At 40.6% G+C, this 19,029-nt stretch overlaps 1 protein-coding gene across 1 annotated transcript; it reads right to left on the bottom strand.

Moving 5' to 3' along the window:
- Positions 1-16,014: 16,014 nt before the first annotated feature.
- Positions 16,015-18,738, bottom strand: LOC309474140 (adenosine receptor A3-like). The gene is made up of 2 exons (XM_082136510.1): positions 18,378-18,738; positions 16,015-17,647 (listed from the first exon to the last, which is right to left on the bottom strand). Exons 1-2 carry the CDS (start codon positions 18,707-18,709, stop codon positions 16,966-16,968), a joined length of 1,014 nt encoding a protein of 337 aa, XP_081992636.1. The 5' UTR covers positions 18,710-18,738; the 3' UTR covers positions 16,015-16,965.
- Between the last annotated feature and the right edge of the window lie 291 nt (positions 18,739-19,029).

Here is a 19,029-nt window from a genome sequence, read left to right as displayed (position 1 = left end):
CGTAAAGAAATTCCCTCCAAAGGGAACAGCTTCTTATTGGCTCACAACTATCCAGAGGGTGTGACATCTTCACGCTTTAAAAATCATTGATCTCAAGATCATGCCTCTTAGCCTCTTACTCTCTTAAGGCTGATTTGAGGCTGACGCCAGAGCCTCTATGCTGTAGGCAACGCGTTGGTTTTCATTTATACTTCTGCGTCATTGTCCGCGTTGATGCGCAATTACACATGCAGAGGGAGCATGTGAAACCCGAGGGAGGGGTTCTAGCAGACCAATCTCCACGTAGAACACATTGACACATTGTTACAAATATACAACTTTACACTCGTAAAGTTGTATATTTCAGGGTACGCCGAAGGTTACGCACGCTACACATAGCCTCATAGCCCACATAGTTCGACGCAGAAGTATAAATTGGGCTTTAGTCTCTTAGTCCCTTTCTGAAATCCTGATGTGAAGATGATGCTGAACTAGATGTTTTCTAAGGACCCCCAAGCTTGTGCCAGGCTGCGGCCTTGTCTTTCCATTCACCAAAAATCCTCTGACTCCTATGGTTCTCTCTCATCAAGACAACATCAGCAAAGATCAACTCGAGCCTCAACAAATTGCATCCGGACAGTTTAATTTATATGGGTGAGACATGAAAGTATCAAACTTAATCTCATTATTTGATACATTAAGTATCCTTACCCCTTTTAAATAAGGGTGTGTTAGAACTAAACTGATGGTTTGCTCAAGGCTGTCGATCTGCTGAATTTCAAACAATACTATAACATCTTGCTTTCCTGTATTCTGCTTCAGCTCTCTTTCCCTTGGTAAACTGTATGCATGCATGTGTGTGTATGTTAGAGTAGTTTAAATGTTTAGTCTAGTTAATCAAATCTTGTTCATGTCACACGTAAAGTTGTCCCTGTCTCAAGCTCATATACTGGAGTCCCTAATCATAGATTTTGACTACTTGCTCTTAGTAGAACTGTAAAGTAAGAAAGACATTTCCCATACCCCGGAAATGCACTTAGATTTAGATTTAATAGAATTTCTTAGAATTAATAAACAATTAACACTGAGTGTTCACGGGACAAACAGGTGAATTGATTGTAATATTAATTTACAACATTAAGTTAATTCTATTATCTGATCCAAATATTCATAATCAATTATAACAAGTTATTATTGGTTATTAATATTTCTTTAGAGCTAATTTGCTACAGAAATAAAAAATCGTTGTAACATTATAAATGTCACTTCACTGTCACTCTTGATCAATTTAATGCATCCTCCTGAATAAAAGTATTAAATTCTTTAAAAAACAACAAAACAACAAAAAAAACAAAAAAAACTTTGGAACATTAAAACTTTAACAAACACCTACATGTAGAACGTCATCTGTTTTTGCCCATTTTATTGAATATCATCTCATTTCTGTTCCTTAAATTCCTTTTTCTGTCATTCCTGTCACGTTTCATAGATCCGTGAGTTCATTTTGCGTATCTGTCTGATGTTTGTACATGTTGGGTCTGTGTGTATGTGTGTGTGTGTGTGTGTGTGGTAGCTTGTTTGTTGCCTAGTAACCAGCTGATCACTCAATCAGTCATTCAGCTGCAGCTCGTCAGCTTCCTATATCTAGCTGGAGTGAGATATGCTTGGTGTCGGTTCGTCACTCTTGTTTTGTTCTCTCATCTAGTTCCTGTATCTGAGTTCCAAGCTGAGTCATTCCCGCATTTCGTCTTTGCTTCCAAGCAGCTCGGAGATCTTCCTTGAGTTTTCTTCAACCAGCAGTCCGGTCTGAGTTACCACGCTGTGATTGATTCCTGTCTCTTCATCTCTCTCTCCTTTGGATTGCTGCATTGAGTCCACCAGTGTATTGACTGTTCTTTCTGAGTTTTTTCCACTGTCCAGTCTGTCAATAAACTGCCTTCTTGCAATTAGATCTACGATTCCCTTTCTGACAATTCCAGTTAAAAGTAATATTCAACATCTTGTGGGTCGTGGCTAATTCAATTAAAATTCACACTCTTGAACTGAAAGGGAGCCAAAATTGTATTTAATTCTGAATTAGGCACATGCATGCATCCCAGAATCCTCTGTTTCCTGCCTCTATCCCTTTGTGTCTCTCTCACTGCATGGAGAAAGAAATAATTTGATATTCAAATGTCCAGGAAGTCGGACATCATCTTCATCAAATAAATTTTTCAGTAATGTTCACTGTATTGTGCTAATGGATTTGTCTCAGTATTGAGCACTTGCCTACCATGATCATTTCATCTTGTTCCTTGGGCCCCTCAGCATTATGTGGTTATCATATCTATTTTAGTCCTCTCATGCAGAATTAAGATTTCCTTTTTGAGTCATAACACAGACGAAGGTCTTATTGCACTTTCAGAGCTCAGAGGAATTCTCACTTATGCTTCATTGCAATATTAGCTCTGTCTGTGATGTGTCTACAAAATGCTCTTTGGAGAATACAAATATAATAACTGTATAAATGAACGTGGATAGCATAGCTCAGATTTCTTTGTGGGAAAATTTGTTCAGAAATGTTTGAGTTCATACTGAGATCAAATCTGTGCACAAGTTTGTAATATTATTAAGATTTCTTCTGAAACAGAGGAGACACGTGAGATCACTGGGGTAACATGCGACTTAAGTTAGAGTTTCCATTTTCTCTGCATTTAATATAGTTGTCTAGACGATACAACTGAGACAATCTCATTAATAATTTCAATAATTACACAGTTTATTACACATTACACATTTGCATTGGTTTGGTCTCTAATGTCGGTTAATGGTCACGTGACATGGAGGTAAACTAAATAATTCTTATTTTTTTGTGTTTTATTTTTTGTTTATATTTTAATTTGAAAATGTTATGCTTTTATTTTCATCAACTCAAGGAAACCCTGATTTAGAATGTTGCGATCGACCAATCAAAATCAAGTATTCAAGACAGCTGTGTCATAATGAAATTAAATGTCGTGCCGCCTTGCCAAGAATTTCTACAATGTTCTCTTTGGATGTTCAAGCATTTTAAGGCTGTCTAGCGCAGTGATGTTTGAAGTAAATGCTGTTCTTGTGCTTTTCTGAAAGGATGTCTTAATAAGGCAATCTCTTTGATTAGTTTCATTCCATTAAGATGTTGCAGACACCTAAATAAATGTCATTCCAAAGAAATGCAGTACTTTTTAGATTTACTATTATTAATGATATTTTCCAAGTCAAGCATCACTATAGAGTGCAAAAGTTTGGGTCTGGAAGTAAAAACTCTATTTATTTTCTCCAAAAGGAAACCGATTTTGAATGATAGCCTACTGTGAGGTAAAAGATTGTTAATCCATGGTATTTGTTTCTGCTGAAGACGTCATATTATTTTGAAAATAATCCCGATTAACAGTGGAATTTCCTGGTGAAAAACTACATTGCCCATTATGCTGTACAGAATTACACCAATCAGAGAGTCAAAAAAAGCAACATGCTCCAAAACAGCACCGCGAATGATGTAATCGATTTGATCTCCCCACGCTCTTAAAATACTGAAATGTTTGTATGCATATTTTGCAATAAACTTAAAATAAATAGTTTTACATATAATGAACATTCATAAATGAGTAGTTTTATATTCCTCCATCCTTTTTTAATTTGATTATGCTATTCGCAGTGCTTCATGGGATTGTAGTTCTTTTCCTCACTAAAGCAGTTAAGTACACAGTCTTTTACCTTTGTCTTTTTGTCAAATTTTCAAAAACATTTTCGCTGCAAATCAAAGTTTGTTGTGATTCACCTCTTAGCTGACTGGCTTAGTTCATGGGTTATAACTCTTTAATGAAGACTAATTCCCTATGGAAAAAATGAAATAGGGGGCAGGCACTGTTGCACTCTATTGCTCATTCTCTGGATTAATGACTAGTCCAGCACCATTTGTGTTGAAGTGAGGTTGTGCTATTACTTTTCTTTGCGGTCAAACCTAATACAAGGCTGTTTCTAGTCTTGACATTTGTTTGCATATGATGGACAAATTACAATAGGTAAAACAGGTAAGTAATATTGCAAATGCAATCTGAAAAGCATTATGCAACGCTCATGCAAACCTATTGCTTCTCATCAAGCATAACCGTCTGTGCAGTTTTCCAGAGACGAGTGACAAGAGAACCATAAAACCCTGAGTTGTTGTTGACGTATGCTGTCATCTAATTGAAAGAGATCATCGTGTCAAGCACAAGGGCTTTGGGCTTCCCCATAGGACTACTGACTTGAGCTGTAAGTAGTAAATGTGCCATGCACAACCAGCATGATGCATAGAGCAATAATGAATCTGTTTACGTCAGATAAGTGCTCTAATAATGTCTGCAATTAAACACAAACTATTGTACTCATATAAAGGGCATGGCATTAGCTTACACTGAAGGAGGGACCCAGCCATAGAGACACTTGGATATCAGAGAATTCAGTGTTCAAATAAGCAACCACACAGAACACCCTAGCAACTATCCAGAATTCTCTCTCTAGCATCATGGTGTCGAGATTTGAGCAAGGAAACAACACCCTAACAACACCACAGAGTTCCCTAGCAGCCATTCACAGCTCTAGCATTGTGGCTGTGAGAATAGAGCAAGCAAGCAAGCCCTTCGCAACCACCTAAGAACTACATAGCAACACCCTAGCAACTACATAGCAACTACCCAAGATTCCCTAACAACCATTAACAACAATAGCATCATGGTGGAAAGATTTGAGCAAACAAGCAACGAAGACCATACAGCTGCCAGATACTCCTTTTCAATCTGGGCGTACCTTTTTTCAGCATCGGTCAGCGCCCTGGAACAGTAGGCCACTGGTTTCAGCTGTCCGTCATGGTCATACAACAAAACGCAACCCAGACCGTAGCTGCTCGCATCTGCGCTGACGACTGTGGGCTTTGTAAAATCATAGAATGCTAGCACAGGAGCTTTTGTCATTAGGCGTTTCACATTCTCAAAGGCCTCCTCAGCTCCCCAGTACCATACTACATCTCGTTTCAAGAGCTCGTTTTTGAGAGATGAGGAACATACCTGCCCAGGTAATGAATCATTCCTAGCATTCTCCGTAGTTCTGAGACCTTCTTTGGCTTTTCAAGGTGTGTATGCCCTCCTTGTCTATGACATGTCCCAGGTACCCGAGTTGACTCTGCTGTAACAGGCACTTTTGTTCAGCTTGAGACCAGCCCGTTCAATGGCTTCCAGAGTCATCTGCAGTCGCTGCTCGTGTTCCTCTGGAGTGTTGCTAAATACTAAAATATCATCCATGAAAACTGCCTTGTCCTCTTTGGAACGGCCACCATGGGGCGCACCACTCAGTATGCTCAGTGATCTCCTCAACGACGCCACATTGTACCATTCTCTCTTGCTCCGCCTTGACTTTTGGAAGCAAGAGCATGGACACCCCCGTCTTGCAGTGTGCACACTGTATAGTACAGCATCCTCTTTCAGGCAGATTTTAATGGGTTTTGTCTTCACTAATCCCAGTTCAGAAAAATAAATGGGTTGGAGCTCTTCCAGCCTCTTAACTAAATCCATTGCACAGCAAGTGCAGCAAGCATCACGACCAAGGATATTGTTTACATGGGGACCAGTCACCACAAATGCTTCAAAAATATCCTGCTCATCTTTAAATATAGTCATAGCTCTGAACTGTTCTCTGCAGTGCAATGTACTCCCTGGGCTCTCAAGTTTCACATTAACTAAGTTTTGGCTTCTACTTCAAAATGGAGAAGGTTTTCTCAGAAATGACACTTTAAAAATGAAATGAAAATGACATTTTAAAGTCTATGTCTGTGCCCTGAATTGGGAGTGTGACAAACCATGCTCCACATTTGTCATCAATGTGAGTTAACTCACCCAGGAAATGTGTTACATTGCTACCCTCTTGTGGTTTGCCGACATCATGGACTTCTCGGGTTCTACAAACTGCAGCGAAATGACCCTTTTTCCTGCATTTGCGGCACTCAGCACTTTTTGCTGGACAAATTTCACCTTTTCCATGATTTCTACCACATCTTTTACATCTCCAGTCAGTAACATGCTCCGTCTGGTTTCGTTTCGAGCCACGGTGCAGTCTGCCTCTTTCACTATGGTGGAATTTTCCCCTGGCGCCGGCCACCTCGCTGATTTGAGCACTGACGCTGGCAGCCTATTCATTAACGTGTCCACGGACTTGTTCAGACTGCCTCAGGAACTCTACGGCATTTCTGAGTGTCAAGTCGGGTATTAATTGAAGCTTTTCCGACAACTTTCGGTCCTGAATCCCAATCACGAGCCTGTTGTGAATGTTTGCTAGCTCGTGGAGGCTACGAATATATTCCTCAGCCATTTCACCTGGCTTTTGAGCCCTCGTGTGGAATCGTGCACGCTCGTGAATAACGTTAACTTTCGGTACTAAGTAGTCATCGAGCTTCCTGATTACAGTATCATAGTCCTCTCGTTCTTCCTCCCCGAACGTAAATGTCTGATACACTTGTTCAGCTTCTTTTCCCAACGAATAAAGCAGTGTACAGACATGTACTTCAGCCTCTTCTATGTCCAGTTTAGTGGCTATCCTGTAGCGGCGAAATCTCTGACGCCATTCTGGCCATCGTTCAGGGTGACCAAAAATCAAAACGTTCCGGGGGCGCTCCACTTCTGACACCATGTGATGTTTCAATAAAGCAACTAAAAGTCTGAGCTTTATTAACATCAAAGCTTTTGTACACGCTGTAACGAATGGACTAAATCCAAAATGCTCTAGGCATCATAAAACCTGCCCCCCTCCCCTGTTGTTATCGGCCCTCAAACCAGTTCTCTTCAAAGGCCGTTATCACCTCTTCTCTCCTGAACGATCTCAGCAAGAAACTGTTTCTGCAATCATCAGAAGACCAGACGACACTAGCCATTTGGTTAAAGACTATAGAGATAAACTTCCAATACACAAGGACACTTACTCCATTCTAACCCACAAACTTTCCCAAATGTTTATAGTATTTCTCCTGTGTTTTATGCATGTCCCTATGTTTTATTAGTTATGAATAGTTATGATTCTTTTTCTTTAGTTATGTTCGAGTAACTTCAAATGTTGATATCCAAAGATGATGTATCACTGCTTTAACGTCTTCAAATCCCCTTTCTTGGTATCAAAGGAATCCTCTTTTGATTTTATGGTGTAAAACATGTTATGATAAATTGCATTATGATATTTTTACCATACTTTTGTGTAAAGACTGCACAAATTCTCCATGCCACCATGAACATGCAAATGGGGATAAGATGGAACAAAGACTTTCTCCCGGTCATCTTTGATTGGTCACCTCAACAAATGGGTGTGAACTGATAGGACCTTTAAGAGTATCTGATTAGTTCAGATCTGAGCTCAATCTCTTTGAGACAACATTCCCCTGTCTTCTTCCGGCAACTTCATCTTCAAGTTAACTTCTTTGGATTCAACGTGGGACCAAGTTAATTTCTTTGGATTCAACGTGGACCACACCAAGAACCCAAACGAACGCTTCAGCGCACTCCAGGCGAAATCATCAAGAATCTTAAGAATCTCCTGCATCTGGACTTGTTCAGCAACCGAAGTCAATGCAAGTACCCGTTCGCAGCCTTTAGATGCGTTTGTAAGTTATTGTGCACCTTTAAGGCGACCCTGATTCTCTGATGTTTCTCGTAGGTTGTGGTTAACTGAATGTAATCTTGCCATTCTCTTTTCTTCTCTCTCTCTCTCTTTCTTCACTTTTCTTTACTTTCTTGATTCTGAATACAATCTTTGCTTAGTTTAGTTGTGTGTGTAGCCTACCCTTGTCTCGTTTATTAAACCATTATATTCACTCTCTATTGTCTCTGTGTTTGCCACTCACAAAAATATTGAAGTCTCTTAAACATCTTGATCTAGCGATACCTATGCTATTACCCTGCTAGTACTTAATTTACTTTAGTTGGAAAAGGTTATTCTTTCTTGGCCAGGAAGATAATATATTTCGTAGAATTAATAATTGATTATTCTTTCTGTTCATTGGATGAACTGATTAAATAATTGTACTATTAATTCTGCTACAGTCAATTCTAAAAATAATTAAAATATTTATAATTAATTATAATCCGTTCAAATGAATTATAAAAAATTTTTATAGCTAATTTGCTACAATGCAAACACGAAATGCTGTAGATGAATTGAATGATTGAATCACGCTATAGCACCTGCAATAGCCAATGGCGTGGGAAGCTATAAGAGTTTTTCAGAGCTTTCTCAGGTTTGTTTTTAATGATCTAATGAACATATTATTGTCTGAACAATCAACACTCAGGTACACACGGGAACAGCATATCGAACGGGCTGTACATCTCTCTCTCTCTCGCAGCTGTTGTCATTTGCAAATAAAATTATATACGGCGTTTAGATGTGTGGTTTCATAAGCCCTGGTTTTCGAGCCACTGATGAGAATTGATTTGGATATTGCTTTTCATTGTAGTGCCAAAAGGTATATTGTAAATTTTTCAACCTCAATCAGCAGAATGAACTCAAGCTATGTTAGAAAAAATAATAACGTAGGAGATGAACATCATAAATCCACGTTGTTTGGACCGAGGCCGATATTGCTCTACAGGGAAAGAACAAAATGGCCTGAGACGTATCTTTCAGAAATCCAGTACTCCTCCCAGAGATACACTCCAAACGTTCCTTCAGGGATCAGCATTGTTCTCTTCCACTTGGCCCAATGCCAGTAAATCCATTACGGAGACTACAGGGAAGCGCCTGACAGAGGGAACGTCCAGTCTAATATACAGCAAGTCCAAACATCTAAGAACACAATGAAAATCGCATTTAAACCTGGAGGTACAACAAAGTTAAAGGATATTTTAAAAAGTGTTATGACATGAAAGAAATATATCCTCCACTTGGAGGTACAACTCTGTAGAAAACCTAACTCAGACTATATAGAAAATGCTCATGCTCCCTTCAGTCTACCAGAGTATGTCGATTTACCCTTATTAGCTCATTCTTATTATGTTCAAAATGGACAAATTTAGCTCTCCTCTTTTAGAAAACCTCAGACTGCAATCTACATTGATCTATTGATGTTTTCAGACTGTGGAAAAATTAGCGATGAGGTGTTTTCAGATCTCATTTGAAATGAGCAGTGTTGGGGATAACATAATAAATAATGTGCATTTTGTAATCAGATTACTTTTCTGTTGTAACGAGTAAAGTAACGCATTACAAATAATGTGCATTATTTAATCAGATAATTTTTTTGATGTAACGAGTAAAGTAACGCATTACAAGTAATATGCATTATTTAATCAGATTACTGTCATGATTCTGCCTTCTTGTCTCTGATTTTCCCTGGTCTTGAGGCAGGATCATGACAGGCCCATGTTTTGTGTGTAAGCACATGGCCATTTGTTTGGCTGTGTGCTTGCGTTGTCTCGTCATGTAACCCCGCCCCCTTGTTATCTCATCTTGTTATCATTATTGCTTTACCTGTGTCACCTGTTCCTGATTAGTTTGCTCCCTATTTTATCCCCTTGTGTTTGCTGTCCTGTGTCGGTACATTGTCTATCCTTGTCTGATACCCTCCGTGAGTTACCTGAAGAAAGCCTTGTCTTGTTAGAAGTATTTGATCCTGTCTTTATTGTCTAAGTTTATCGTCTGAGTGTTAGTCTAGTGTTTTCTGTCTTAATAGTTCATCCTGTCTTGTTTTACCCCCTCGTGGGTTTTGTTTTCTGTTTTTGTGTAGTAATAAACCCTTGTAATGTCTGCAAATGGTCTGCGATTGGGTTCTCTCCTTCTAAACCATAACAGAATGTACCGACCACCAAAGAACCCAGCAGACAGTATGTCCTCTTTTGTCGAGCATAACCCGGACGACCTTGCACAATGGTGGCTGAGGACTATTTCCGATGCAAGGAATGGCAAGCTGCCAATTCCTCCCCAGGGAGAGCGGTCCCTGAGGGAGTACGCCCGGGTTGCGAATGAGAGGAGGCTGTTCCTACCTGATATCCTCCTCAACCGCTACCTTATTGCTGGTCTCAACGCTCCCCCACCTCTGGCAGAACGGGAGAAGCTGGTCTGCTACCCGTTTGGTGAGATGGTGGATTGTTTGTCTCAGAGGGAGTCACGGGGTTCCACCTTGTCGTCACCTTCTTCCAAGCTGCCAGTGATCTCAGAGGGTCGTGTCCTAGCCGTTGCTACACTGGGGGACCAGGCGTGCCCCACTTCTTCTCCTGAGGCCTCTTCTGTTCCCATTGTTCTCCATGGTAAACGAGGGAGACGAGTTTCCTGGGATTCCCCGTCTGAGTCTTCCTCGACCGAGTCAGCGCTGCCCGAGAACGCCATCCCTGCTCCTGTTGCGGTTCCAGCTGAACATCTTCAACTGGTCGCTAGCCCAGCTACAGATTCGGCTTCGCGTTCAAGGAGAAAGAAGAGGAGAAAGGGAGCCTCTCGCTCGTCATCTCTAGCTCCTGCAAGCGCTGTTCCAGAGCCCGCTCCTGCAAGCGCTGTTCCAGAGCCCGCTCCTGCAAGCGCTGTTCCAGAGCCCGCTCCTGCAAGCGCTGTTCCAGAGCCCGCTCCTGCAAGCGCTGTTCCAGAGCCCGCTCCTGCAAGCGCTGTTCCAGAGCCCGCTCCTGCAAGCGCTGTTCCAGAGCCCGCTCCTGCAAGCGCTGTTCCAGAGCCCGCTCCTGCAAGCGCTGTTCCAGAGCCCGCTCCTGCAAGCGCTGTTCCAGAGCCCGCTCCTGCAAGCGCTGTTCCAGAGCCCGCTCCTGCAAGCGCTGTTCCAGAGCCCGCCGCGGCAAGCGCTGTTCCTGAGCCCGCCACGGCAAGCGCTGTTCCTGAGCCCGCCACGGCAAGCGCTGTTCCAGAGCCCGCCTCGGCAAGCGCTGTTCCAGAGCCAGCTTCTGCAAGCGCTGTTCCAGAGTCTGCAGTCATGAGGGCTGCAGAGCGAGCAGCGGCCGATTCAGCTGCTAAGGCTGTTTTGCGGTCGGTTTCGGCGAGCCATGAGATGCCGATTGTCATCGCTGCAAGAGCCTTGTCCGAGTATCTGTCCAGTCTAGCCAAGATTCTGGAGATGCCTGTCCCAGCTGATGTGTCCAGTCCTGTCCCAGCTGATGTGTCCAGCCCTGTCCCAGCTGGTGTGTCCAGCCCTGTCCCAGCTGGTGTGTCCAGCCCTGTCCCAGCTGGTGTGTCCAGCCCTGTCCCAGCTGGTGTGTCCAGCCCTGTCCCAGCTGGTGTGTCCAGCCCTGTCCCAGCTGGTGTGTCCAGCCCTGTCCCAGCTGGTGTGTCCAGCCCTGTCCCAGCTGGTGTGTCCAGCCCTGTCCCAGCTGGTGTGTCCAGCCCTGTCCCAGCAGATGTGTCCAGTCCTGTCCCAGCTGACAGGAGGATGTCTGTGTCCAGTCCTGTCCCAGCTAATGTGTTCAGCCCTGTCCCTAGTTTTGTGTCCAGCCCTGTCCCAGCATCACAGTCTACTTCTTTCTCCACTCCCTTACCACCTGCCTCACCCATTGTCTTCGCTCCGCTGCCGGCTGCAGCTGTTCCCTCTGTCACCACTTCACCCCGGACTGTTTCCCCCAAGACTGTTCCTCGTGTGTCCCCATCCAAGTCTGCCCGGACCCCTCGCCCTCAGCCATCGTCCTGTCCACCCAAGACCACAGTCCCACCCACCCACCCTGGACATTCCCCCATGAACTCTGTGTTGTCTCCGCCTCCTCTTCCTTGTTTTTTATTTTTATTATGTCACCCCAATCCTGTCATTGTGTATTCATGTCTGCCTTTATTAGTTTTTGTCATGTTTTGTTGGTTTGTGTCCATGTCTCAGTCCGTCATGTCACGTGTTTAGTGTTCCCTTAGGGAGCGTCTGGAAGCCGCTCCTTAAGGGAGGGGTTCTGTCATGATTCTGCCTTCTTGTCTCTGATTTTCCCTGGTCTTGAGGCAGGATCATGACAGGCCCATGTTTTGTGTGTAAGCACATGGCCATTTGTTTGGCTGTGTGCTTGCGTTGTCTCGTCATGTAACCCCGCCCCCTTGTTATCTCATCTTGTTATCATTATTGCTTTACCTGTGTCACCTGTTCCTGATTAGTTTGCTCCCTATTTTATCCCCTTGTGTTTGCTGTCCTGTGTCGGTACATTGTCTATCCTTGTCTGATACCCTCCGTGAGTTACCTGAAGAAAGCCTTGTCTTGTTAGAAGTATTTGATCCTGTCTTTATTGTCTAAGTTTATCGTCTGAGTGTTAGTCTAGTGTTTTCTGTCTTAATAGTTCATCCTGTCTTGTTTTACCCCCTCGTGGGTTTTGTTTTCTGTTTTTGTGTAGTAATAAACCCTTGTAATGTCTGCAAATGGTCTGCGATTGGGTTCTCTCCTTCTAAACCATAACAATTACTTTGTTGTAACGAGTAAAGTAACGCATTACAAGTAATGTGCATTATGTAATCAGATTACTTTTTTGTTGTAACGAGTAATGCATTACAAGTAATGTGCATTATGTAATCAGATTACTTTTCTGTTGTAACGAGTAAAGTAACGCAGTACAAGTAATATGCATTATTTAATCAGATTACTTTTCTGTTGTAACGAGTAAAGTAACACATTACAAGTAATGTGCATTATGTAATCAGATTGCTTTTCTGTTGTAACGAGTAAAGTAACGCATTACATGTAATGTGCATAATTTAATCAGATTACTTTTCTGTTGTAACAAGTAAAGTAACGCATTACATGTAATGTGCATAATTTAATCAGATTACTTTTCTGATGTAACTAGTAAAGTAACGCATTACATGTAATATGCATTATGTAATCAGATTGCTTTTCTGTTGTAACGAGTAAAGTAACGCATTACATGTAATGTGCATTATGTAATCAGATTACTTTTCTGTTGTAACGAGTAAAGTAACGCATTACATGTAATGTGCATAATTTAATCAGATTACTTTTCTGTTGTAACAAGTAAAGTAACGCATTACATGTAATGTGCATAATTTAATCAGATTACTTTTCTGATGTAACTAGTAAAGTAACGCATTACATGTAATATGCATTATGTAATCAGATTGCTTTTCTGTTGTAACGAGTAAAGTAACGCATTACATGTAATGTGCATAATTTAATCAGATTACTTTTCTGATGTAACTAGTAAAGTAACGCATTACATGTTATATGCATTATGTAATCAGATTGCTTTTCTGTTGTAACGAGTAAAGTAACGCATTACATGTAATGTGCATAATTTAATCAGATTACTTTTTTGTTGTAACGAGTAAAGTAACGCATTATGGGCCCTATCTTGCACCCAGCGCAAGTGACTTTGTACACCAACGCATGCATCATTCCTATTTTGCACCCGCGCAAAGCGGACTTTTCCCTCCACAGAAGCACGTCGGTTAACTAAGAAATACACTTGCGCTCCCGGGGGCGGATCAGCGCAAAGAGGAGGCGTGTTCCGGCGCAAACGTTCCTTCTTGCTATTTTGCAGGTTTAGAAAACAATTGCGCCACTAACCAGGAAAAAATAGTTTAAAGTCAGTGGCGCGTTGCGCATGTTATTCATAGGCTATTTTAAGGGCGCATGCTTGGCCATAATCAATGTAGCGTGTGCACAACGCGCACTTTGATTCTCTCATCTACACAGAAGCAGCAGTTTTCATTTTTGCAAATCATACATTATTACGATAGATAGATAGATAGATAGATAGATAGATAGATAGATAGATAGATAGATAGATAGATAGATAGATAGATAGATAGATAGATAAACAATTTATTATAAAAGCATACATCTAGCTTACACAACCGAAGTTAATTTGGGTGGGTTTCTCCATTTCAATGTAACTTCTCTCTTTTACGGCCGTGACGAGAGCGTTGCTCTCCTTGGCTGTGAACCGCTGCTGGCGCGCGCCTGGCAAATCCGCCGTTACAATAGCAATCCGCTATGGAAAAAGCGCATCTGCTCTTAAAGGGAATGTGAGATGACGCTCTGATTGGTTTATTTCACGTTACGCCCAAACCACACCTATGAATAATGAAGCTACTTCAGACCAACCCATTTTAGATTTGCGCCTGGCGCAAGAGTCATTTATCCCGCCGGGAAAATAGCAACAGCGCCGAGACCCGCCCACAAAGTTACTTGCGCTTTGCGCTTTGACACTAGCGTTTCAGATCGTTAAAATAGGGCCCATTATGTAATGTGCATTATGTAATCAGATTGCTTGTCTGTTGTAACAAGTAAAGTAACGCATTACATGTAATGTGCATTATGTAATCAGATTACTTTTCTGCTGTAACGAGTAAAGTAACGCATTACATGTAATGTGCATAATTTAATCAGATTACTTTTCTGATGTAACGAGTAAAGTAACGCATTACATGTAATATGCATTATGTAATCAGATTGCTTTTCTGTTGTAACGAGTAAAGTAACGCATTACATGTGTAATGGGTGATTTTTGATTTTCATTACTTACTTTGATTTTCATTAACATACACAGGATTGACTTCTATGTGTGCTGCTGACTATGTGATATAATGATTGATGTGAAACGCCTGCGAAGCAGGAGAAGAGGGGGAGAGCTTTGAAGGCTGAAGCCCTGACCCCTAAGGTCAAAGGGCTGTCCAATTTAGGACTTGCAGGCTGTAAGAAAGCTAAACTAAAGTTCAGTGTATAATAGGATCACTGGGAGTGTCTTATCCGTCTATGGAGTGTTTAGAGAACCTTGAAGATAACAGTATAAAGACTGGCCTGCCTCTCTCTCCTGGTCGCACTTGTTCCACAGACTGTACTTGTGACTTCTGTGTGGCAACTGGGCCTTCTTGCAAGAATAAATTACTTTTTAATGATCATTTGATTCCAGACTGTCTCTTACGCCAAAGATGATTGTTTAGTGAATTAAACTGCCACAACACATGTAATGTGCATAATTTTTATCAGATTACTTTTTTGTTGTAACGAGTAAAGTAACGCATTACATGTAATGTGCATTATGTAATCAGATTGCTTTTCTGATGTAATGGGTAAAGTAATGCATTACATGTAATGTGCATTATGTAATCACATTACTTTTCTGATGTAACGAGTAAAGTAACACATTACATGTAATGTGCATTATGTAATCAGATTGCTTTTCTGATGTAACAAGCAAAGTAACGCATTACAGGTAACTTGCATAACCTAATCAGATTACTTTTCTGATGTAACGGGTAATGCATGACATGTAACATACATTATGTAATCAAATTACTCTTCTATTGCAATTACAATCTATTGAATCTAATAACACATATTTTTATTTAGCCCAAAAAAGTTACTGCAGATGAAGCATTTTAAAGAACAACTGTCACAGTAATAGTATGAATTGTAGCTGAAATATAGCTAGTGATGCATGATGTCCAATTTAGTGGACAGATAATTAATCAGAATTTCCTCTCAATCTAAAATAAATACTTGGAAAGTTTAACAATGATGTGACTCCTAAGATGTTACTTGAAGTAATTGTATTTTTTTTTTTTTTTTTTTTTTTACCTGCAAGAGTCTCCTAGGATAGAAGGAAGGGATAAATATTCCAGAGTAACTTGGCATTTCTGACCATTGGCAATCTTGGTTTGGAGAAAAAAGATTCCACATACTTAAGCATTGGATGATGCACTAGAGTCTGCTGTAGTGGTTCATGTGCAACAATGCTACCAAAACCCATGCATATGCAGGAAATGGCTTTTTAATAGCTCTCCATTGTAGTGACCTCTGTGCATGAAAGGGCAAGATCACAAGCAAGATATCATAGATACTTAAAATGTGTTTTTATGATTTTTCTTAATGTTTTTTGTGTGTGTGTGTGTGTGTGTGTGTGTGTGTGTGTGTGTGTGTGTGTGTCAATTTCAGAGCTCAAATGCCATTATGAAAAAGAGTACTCGGCATGGACGTTGCTCTAAACATCTTCACAGAAGAATAAAGCCATACGGGTTTGCAGAATTTGCATTTATAAAGTTATGAAGGAAGGATGTGGATGCTCTGATGTGCTGCTGCACATTATGGCAAAAACATTTGCATGCTCAGAATGACTGTCAGTTTCTCTTCCTCCTTCAATATGTGGAAATGAACTATTTGTGTCCGAATTCTTGTGACCTGTGTTTATTTAAATGACCGAGGTCAATATCTAGAGAGCAGAGCTGCAGATGTTTGATGGATTTAAACGATAGCATGTGAGACGTACATCATATAACTAAAATCAAACATTTATTTCACTATATTAATTTAACACTACCATTCTAGTAGAGTAGAGTATACTTTATTGTTTTGTTTTTAGGAAATTTGTCTTGAACCCAAAGCTGCAGTAGTACACAACATACACACACACAACATGTGACAACATTAAAGGGACAACAAAAGGACAAACCAAAAATATATAATAATAATAACTTAAACATTAACAAGAATTGATAACAATGACTACATCTTATTATTTAAAATATTAATAGATACAGGAATAAATGATTTTTTGTAACGATTGCTCTTACATAGTGGGACTCTATAACACTTTCCTGATGGCAGAAGTTGATACATTGGAAATAAAACATGGGTTGAATCATTCACTATTGTCTTTGCATTCTTAAGAACCAATGACTCATAATTTAATTGAAGTGATGTGTACTCTCTTACACCCATGACTGTCATTGCAGTTTTAACAAGACATGTAAATTGTGATTTTGATTGTAATAATAGACAATTATTACTATACAATTATAAATTCCTTTTTAATTGATTATTAAATTGTTTAATTAAGGCTTATACAACAGTTTCCAAGACAGAGTTCAAGATACATCTTACTGGAGCTGCCAGATAGGAAAGTTTCAGATAATTTTTAAATAGCAAGCACAAGCTATGCAAAAGCGGCAGACCATTTGTATAATTGAACTTTTGTCTGTGTAATTCTAGCCCTGGTCTCTCTACTTCTTGTGTGTGAGAACAGACTCATGCTAACCGTTCTGATTGGTGGCTAAAACCACCTGTGGGTTTATTTTCATGGTACACCTGACGATGCTGTTTGAGTTGCTGCTGGCATTATTTTCCAAAGTCTGACTGCTCTGATCTTCCTTCTGCTCCGTGCTTGTCAGCTTCGTCAAGATGCTTTTATATGCCTTCTTAATCTTAGGGACCTTAAAAGCGTACACTATGGGGTTAACTGCGGAGTTGGCGTGAGAGAGGAGGATGCCGATGTGAATGGCGATAGTGGGCACTTTGACAATTTTGTAATAATCAAGTGTGTCCATTATGTGCAGCGGAAGCCAACAAACGGCAAACAGAACCAGCACCAAAGCCAGAGAATTGGCCAGTCTCCGCTCCTTACGGTAAAACGACCTGGACTCCACGGGGCGCCCGACCTCCTTTCTCAGCTGTTTGGATATCATATTGAAGAGTAACAAGTACAGGGCCATCATGATGATGGTGGGTGGTAGGATGCAAGCGAAGAAGTTGAAGTTGACCATGTACGACATGGGTATAACCGTGATGAAATGACATGTAATTGTGGAGTTTTCTCTTGTTGTGGTGTCTTCGTTGTGCCATCCGAACATGGGTATGAAGCCTAGTATAGAAGCAGAGAGCCAACATACAGTGACCGCGGCCCACAAATGCTGCTTTTTGACTGATCCTCTGTACCTGAAAATCAGTGAGAAATTATCTTTATATATCTTCAACGGTACTGTGTATGTATGTATGTATGTATAGCCTACACACTGCCTTTCAAAAGTTTGGGTTTGGTAAGATTTTTTGGTAACACTTTACAGTAATGTTTCATCAGGCAATGTTAGTTAACAACTTTAGTTAACATGAACTAAGAATGAACAAAACTTTTAAAGCATTTATTAATCTTGGTTAATGTTAATTTCAACATTTACTAATACAATGTATTTTTTAATGTTAGTTAATGCACTGTGAACTAACATGAACAAACAATGAATGACTGTATTTTTATTAACTACCATTAAGAAAGATAAATAAACACTGTAACAAATGTATTCATTAACTAATGTTAACAAATGAGACCTTATTGTAGTGTTACCGATTTTTGTTTTTGTTTTTCTGTGTTGGTCAATGCCAACATGATGATGTCGGGCAAAACAGAACGTCGCTATTTAGAGGCAGAACGAGCGATTTTGATTGCAGATTACAGAATAAATAAATTCTTAACATACATTACCATACACACATGCAAATGTGATCCATTTCACACCTAAAGAAGTTCTTTTTTCAGGTTGCATGTTATTCAGTATGATAAAATTAGTGTGCATCATCTCTGAGAAACGCTCAAGTTTGATTTACTCCTAATCAGTAAGCTTGATCAGTTTGGCTCTCAATATGAAGCAACACGACTGTTAAAAGTTCAAACCTGAGAGGCTTATAAACACGCAGGAATCGGTCCACAGCGATGGCCAACAAGGAGTAAACGGAGGCCTGGGTCAACACAATGACCACACAGCTGATGAAGAGGCAGCAGTGGAAACTAGTCTTCAGCCGTCCATCAACTATCACTGCGAAAGGCACAGCAACCATCCCCACCAGAAAATCAGCCAGTGCCAGCGACACAATGAAGCAGAACGTGGTCTGACTCAGGGATCGACACGACCACACGGCCCAGATCACCAGCACGTTCCCCAGACAGCATCCCACAGCGATGAGCACCTCCACAGAGGTATAGATCACCTTCTCACCATCAGACATGGTGGAGACTGAAGGCACAAGATCTCTACAGGAACACTTGAAATAGTCATGGTTAAAATAGGAAGTTGTCTTCACTCTCTCAAAGAGCCATGCATAACCAAATATGCAGACACACACACACACACACACACACACACACACACACACATGCACACATGCTCAAGATTTTTTCAGTACTTCGAAGTGGCTTGTATGCTGCAAGTATACAATGTGTTGTTTATTTTTTTGAAGGAAATTAATACTTTTATTCGGCAAAAGTGACAGTAAAGACATTTCTATTTCAAATAAATGCTGTTCTTTTGAACTTTCTATTCATTAAA

Source organism: Leuciscus leuciscus (genome assembly GCF_965113295.1).
Source record: "Leuciscus leuciscus genome assembly, chromosome: 14".
Lineage (NCBI taxonomy): Eukaryota > Metazoa > Chordata > Actinopteri > Cypriniformes > Leuciscidae > Leuciscus > Leuciscus leuciscus.
Note: the sequence above shows the minus strand (reverse complement) of the source record. Positions and strands in the feature narration are given on the sequence as shown.